Here is a 6,605-nt window from a genome sequence, read left to right as displayed (position 1 = left end):
AGTATTAATAGTAGACTATTAGTATAGGTCACTATAGCTATTGTTGAAGTATTAGTTATAGTGATTTAGTATAACTATATTAGTATAACTATAGTCTATATTAGACTATTAATATTTTTTTATACCATATATAATTATATAATTAATAATTTAATTATATACAACTATTATATCAATAATATATATAAATAATATTTATTTATTTTTTTTATTTCTATTCGGTCCGGTCCGGGGTGAAAAACTCCCGGACCGGGACCGGACCGAATCTTTTCGGTCCCTTAAAAATGGGACCGGACCGGACCGACCCAATTCGATCCGGTCCGGTCCGGTCCAAACAGTGCCGGTCCGGTCGGTTTTGCCGGTCCGGACCGGCCGATGCTCACCCCTAGTTGGGATTGAGAAAGGTGGCCGCATAGGTAAAAGGGCTTCGATGAAGTTACAAGGGGGAGTGTGCGGTGCTTCGATGAAGATTCCATTAAAGTAGTTATAATGCTATAGGAAAAAAAAAGGGCAATGCTATTGATATATTTGTTGGAAGTTATTCTATTTTCAAGTCGGTATTTAAGATAAATAATTTATATCATTTATATTATAATATTTAATTTATAAAATTTAAATTTTAAAATTTATCTTATAAATTAAATTATATAATATAAGTATTTTATTAAATGTACTGCTTGAAAATAGAATTTTTCATGTGTCGGGTGCATGTTCCTTGATTTACTAAAACAGGTGACCATCAAATATTTATTTTTTAAATGGCCGGAATCAAATCCGACTAATTAAGGGATGTTGAATAAAAGTGATGATCACTCCCAATTTTAAGGATAGTCTAGTCAATATAAAATGAACTAGAGTCCAGCCCACCATCTTCTTCTTCTCCTTCTTCTTTGTTTGTTAAATGTTTAAAAATTGGGCAGCACTACAGCTACTCGGGAGCTATTGTTAGTTGTAATGTATATTTTTATTTTTAGTTTTTTTTATATGTATTTTTTTAACACTTTTAAATATATATTTTTTTTAAAAAAATTATAATATTATTAAAAAATACTTACTTAATTATTAAACAAAAAATAAAATAGACCAACAATAACCTCTAGCAGAAACTACCAACGGTGGCCAAAACATATCCCTTAAAAATTTATCGTGGATATTGACCAGTAGTCATCCTAGTCAAAACTAGTGTAATGGCCTAGAATAATGCAGCCATGAGATTATCCATATACACATTCAGCCCAATTAGAGCATTAGTATATTAGTTTGATTAAAGCCTCTTTAAAATTTGGTGAAAAGTTTATATTTTTTCATAAATCAAAATTCTCCCCAACCATAACTTCATATTAGATTAGTTAAAATAATAATATAATATTATTTTTTTATAATAATATTTTTAATTTATTTATTTTTCATATTTTCAATTATACTAATTATATGTACATTAATAATTTTATTTAATACTTAAATTATTGTTTTTTATGGACAGTAATTTTATAATTGGAGAAAGTGATTTTGTAATAAAATAATATGAATAGACTATAAACAGTGTGTCTTCAAATTAGGAGAAGAAAGTAAATATACTATAGCTCAAAGTTGGAGTTTTGATTGTTCACCGAATCCAATGCAGCTTTTAATTTTAGAGGAATGCTACACATCATCCCACACCACATACTTTATATATTAAAATATTATTTTTTATTTTTATTTATTTTTTATTTCATTTTATTCTTATTAAACTAATTGAATTATTCTATTTATCATCCACACACTATATATTTATTATAGAAAAAATGAAAAAAAAATTAAAATAAGTGTGGTGTGTGAAGTGTGAGGATGACAAGAAGAATTTTCCTTAATTTTAACCACAAACCCTTAAAATTTTGAAGATTCCTCCATTTTGAAAAGAGCAATGCTAATGCTCGTTTTAGAGCATTCCTAACCATTGTTAAGTTTAAAATTTAATAAAAAGTTAAAGTTTTGGCTAAAATTAAAACCAATGAAGATATTAAATCATATTGAACTATTTATCCAAAAGTTAAAATTTTAATAATTATTTTTGTATATTTTATAAATATACTCCAATTAATAATTTAATTTTTACTTAAAATTATTTTTTTCTTAACTTAATTATCCAACAAATACGTTTGGAAATATTTTTAGAGAAAAATATTATTTTTGATGTGAATAGTAACTAATCAAATTTAAAAAAAGAAATGAAATTATTATAGCTCAAAAGTAAGTTTTGAATACTCTCCCATGCATATGACTTTTGCTCAAATTAGCCAAAATTTAACTAAACACAGACATTTGGTTAGCAAATACTAGTGATCTTAGTAGTCAGCCTCTTTTCTTTTCATGATTGCAACATTTAAGAGTGTTACTCTGCCGCCCTTGTTATACATTTGCCTTTGGTGTTATATATTTTATTTGATCTTTCCACGTGGATCATAGATTTATATATATTTTTTTAAAACAATGTGCGAAACTGAGTACAAGTCAATGATGACCATTCATGAACTTGCATTATAAGGAAGAGAGGATCCATACACATCATGATCATGTATGAGCGAACTGGGAAGAAGAAGAAGGAGAAGACATCTCTGAAACGAGATCTGGGAGAGTTAGCGGAGAAAAGAGTAACTAGCGAGGCTATTAATTGCACAACGATAATTGAAGCGAGCTACCAAAACACTCTGAAACCGAAAAGTCAGACGTTCTTCACTCGTTTCATTTTACATATAATCTGTAATCATATATACATGACTCATGAGCTAGCTAGATAACATTTATTTCAATTACGTACTGGCTCTTTGTTTTTTCATTGAACGATTTTAGCTTTAAAAAAGCTGATCTCTCTTTAGTTATCAGTTCTTGATTCAGTCAACAAATGGATAGAAGCATTAATAACGGTACTTCAAATAATATTGAAGATGATCAAGAGCTATCCCATTTATTTGTTTCACTAAGAGAGAAGCTGGAAATTATTCCTTCCATATCCTCCGATTGTTGAATCTTTAGAGTTCCTGAACGACTCCGAGAGTTAGATGGAAAGACATACACTCCTCGGGTAGTCTCTATCGGTCCACTGCACCATGACAAACGAGGACCTCCGAGCCATGGAAGTGCCCAAACTGCGTTACCTCAAAAACTTTTTACTGAGGACCAATGTGAGCATGGAGGACTATCTCAATCTTTTGAAGGAGAGAGAAGAAAGACTTCGCAACTCTTACGGCGAGCCCATCAAAGTTACAAGTAAAGAGTAGGCTTACCCATCACGTCTTCCAAACGCAGGCATATTTGGAGAAGGTAGGTCAGTCGCTAGGAAAAATATGCTTATCTGAAATAGAACATTTTGTCCATTTCATAAGAATTTGTCATCTAGTACCACAGACCCTACCACCCAAAGGAAAACTAAGAACTGTAAGCATGCATACCCAGTGCAGCACAGCTGCATCAGACGAGTCAAATTCAAGGTTGCATCAACTGGAAACCTCTATGGCTTAAGATTTAAAAATGGACTTCTGGAGATTCCACATTTTCGAGTTCGTGGTTCAACAGTCCCTTTTTGATAACCTCATTGCCTTTGAGCAGTGTCGTTTTGATGCTGATTGCATCTGTGACTATCTATTTGTCATGGATCTTCTCATTCAAACTCGAAATGATGTGGAATTACTTGTTCGGGATGGAATCATCGAAAGTAAGCAACGTCTCGACAGCATAGGGGTGGTGACTTTCATTAAGCAACTCATCCCAGCAACAATCATGCGTAGTAAATATTTCTATTTTAAAGATGTTTGTGAAGCCTTGAATGCTTACTGCAATGTCCTTTGGAATAAGTGGAAGGTAACTTTGAGGGAAGATTACTTCAGTTCTCCATGGGCTGTCCTTTCTTCGACCGCAGCTGCTGCACTTCTCTTACTATCATTCAAACAGCGTACGTGTTCAATCATTTCTCTTTAGGCCAGTGATTGTGTATTTCTTGCCCTAGAATAAAGTCAAAGTTATATTGATTTCAGATTCCTTTTTCCATGCACAAGATAATGGCAACTCATGGTGTTCTCAAATTAATGGTATCTAATTAAATTTGTCTTCAAAACTTGAAACATCATAAGAAAGCTTAGTACTTGATGACATCAACTTGACCGCAATATGAAGTTACCTAAGAGTGTTGCACAGTATGATCATGACTCGAAGCCCTCCATTATCGATCTATATATATACATATGCATTTTCTCATGTGATTTATTATCTATTCTTCAATTGGCATATATATATATATATAGTCCATCGATCAAATATATTTATTAGAGCTTTCGTGTTATTAGTTTTGATCAATAAGATTTATATCGAAGCGCTTTAATTTCTTCTTTCTAAGGAAAATGAAGAGGCTTCTTCATTTGAATTTACCAAAGCCATCAAACAATAGTACTAGAGATAGACTTACTCATGCGAGCTTTAACATTGAGGGTATGGAATTTTCAGCGGACTTGATACTGTTGGACATGCATGAGCTCGATGTAATTTTATGAATGAATTGGTTAGCTACTTATCATGCTAGCATTCGGTACTTCGAGGATCATGTAGCGTTAGAGCCTTTAGGCCGGCCGACACCTGGAGTTTAAATTTAAAGGTTCATCTATCAAGCCTCCATTATGGTGAAATATTCAATAATGGAGGTAGCTAAGCACACCATAATAATCAATCCATTAGTAAATATATAAATATATATAGTAGTTCATCTATCAATTAATCCTAATATATATATATATATATATAATATCATCGTGGTTATAGTAGTTCATCTATCAAATCCTAAGATATATATATATATATATATTTATATATATGTTGATTGTTTAATTTGTTAATCGAAATGGATATTGTTGAATTGTGTGTGGGACCCAAAAAATTTATACAAAAAGGTGTGGTAGTTTTTAATTATACCAGGTTATAACTTGTGAAAGCTGTTGATCACACCCGTTTGAATATCTTAGCAGGCTGGCCTAAAGATTCTTTCCCCATTTTAATGGGTTTTCGTTTATTTGACTAAAACCAAAACAAATAAGAAAAGAATAGCAAGCTGGTTTCTTGCTACATGAAAATAGAAACAAAAATTAATTAAGTCCATCAAGGATCGATATTGACATCCTTGAATTAACCTATTAATTTCATTTTAATATTCCTATCTATCATAACGGAGATCTCCAATATGAAAAATCGTTACACGAGGCAGGAAAAGGTGCATAAGGTTTGTTTTAGAAGATTTAATAACGTTTTGGTGGACTATGTGATTATAAAGATTGACTTTTCTATGTAGAAATCTCTAAGTAAAACACTTGAAGTGTTGTAAGCAGAAAATGAAAAGACAAAGAGTTTGCTCAACTGTCGCTCAAGCGAATCTCAACCCATGAGTTTGTTCGAGGTGTGCTCGAAAGTGGGCTCGAGAGAAGCTCAACCCATGAATTTGCTCGAGTCCTGCATGACAGTGGGCTCAAGCAAGACACAAACCCTAATGTTTCACTAGAGCTGCGCTCGACACACTGCTCGAGACAATGTTGATTAGTTGTTCGCTTGACACACTACTTAAGCGAAGGACCTAGTTGTTGCCAATTGGGTTTACAGCGTCGTTTACTATAAATATGTAATATTTGACTTCTTGTATACGATTTTTAGCATATTTTCAAAGAGAACAATAGTCGAGTAAGTGCATATTGTGTGAGAGAGTAAAAGCCCTAAAAAGAGTGGGTTGAGATTGAGTGATTGTAATCTGCTTTAGTTAATAAGATTTCTGCAGTTCTATAGATATAGGCAAGTTGCCGAACCATGTAAACTATGTTTTGTGTTTGCTTGATCCTGTGCTTGTTTACTTTGGTTGCCATCCTTGGTGTGTGTGTGTGTGTGTGTTGTGTTTCGCACAATAGATCCTCACCTTTTGTGATATATGCAAGATTAGGTTGATAATTATAGTGAAGATCCAAGATTTATTAAGCAATAATGAGGTCGTCGATCGAATGTGATGATCAGTTGCAATTTCAATCTATAAAATGAACATTATGTAGTATCTGTGAGTAGTTATTATTTGATTGGACGTAATATTAGTTATATATGGTCACTACAGCAATAACAAATTGTTGGGACAAAGTAAAATGTCCCAAAAAATGCATTTTAGGGACAAAATTTAAATCTCATCCCTAAATACCGACTACAATTATTTATTGTTTGAACCATTAATATTATGTTCAAACGTGATATTTAGGGATGAAAAAGTTCGCCTTCAATAAATTATTGTTTAAACGTGTACTAAACCTTTCGATCATAAAAAAAAATAACCATTCGATCGGATATTAGTTACAATTGAAAAATTGGCAGGATAAGTTAATAAATTTAGCGAAAATTTGACTTACCATCAAATAATTTATTTGCATGTTCGAACGAAAAGGAGTTTTTGTTCGAACGGTTTACATTTTATTCAATTGATTAGTTCTAAATAATATAAACATTTGAATATGGATAGTTACTGTTCAATCTGTATTAAATATTGTAACACCCCATACCTGGAGGGTCAAGGAATTACTTCCTATCACCTAGAAAATTATCTCCAACAAAAC

At 32.0% G+C, this 6,605-nt stretch overlaps 1 protein-coding gene across 1 annotated transcript; it reads left to right on the top strand.

The window, feature by feature from the left end:
• Nucleotides 1-3,510: 3,510 nt before the first annotated feature.
• Nucleotides 3,511-3,957, top strand: LOC122316200. Its single transcript, XM_043132733.1, has one exon. It carries the CDS (start codon nt 3,511-3,513, stop codon nt 3,955-3,957), a length of 447 nt encoding a protein of 148 aa, XP_042988667.1.
• Nucleotides 3,958-6,605: the final 2,648 nt, after the last annotated feature.

Source organism: Carya illinoinensis, chromosome 7, assembly GCF_018687715.1.
Source record: "Carya illinoinensis cultivar Pawnee chromosome 7, C.illinoinensisPawnee_v1, whole genome shotgun sequence".
NCBI classification, from domain to species: Eukaryota; Viridiplantae; Streptophyta; class Magnoliopsida; order Fagales; family Juglandaceae; genus Carya; species Carya illinoinensis.
This window is presented reverse-complemented; position numbering and strand designations above follow the sequence as displayed.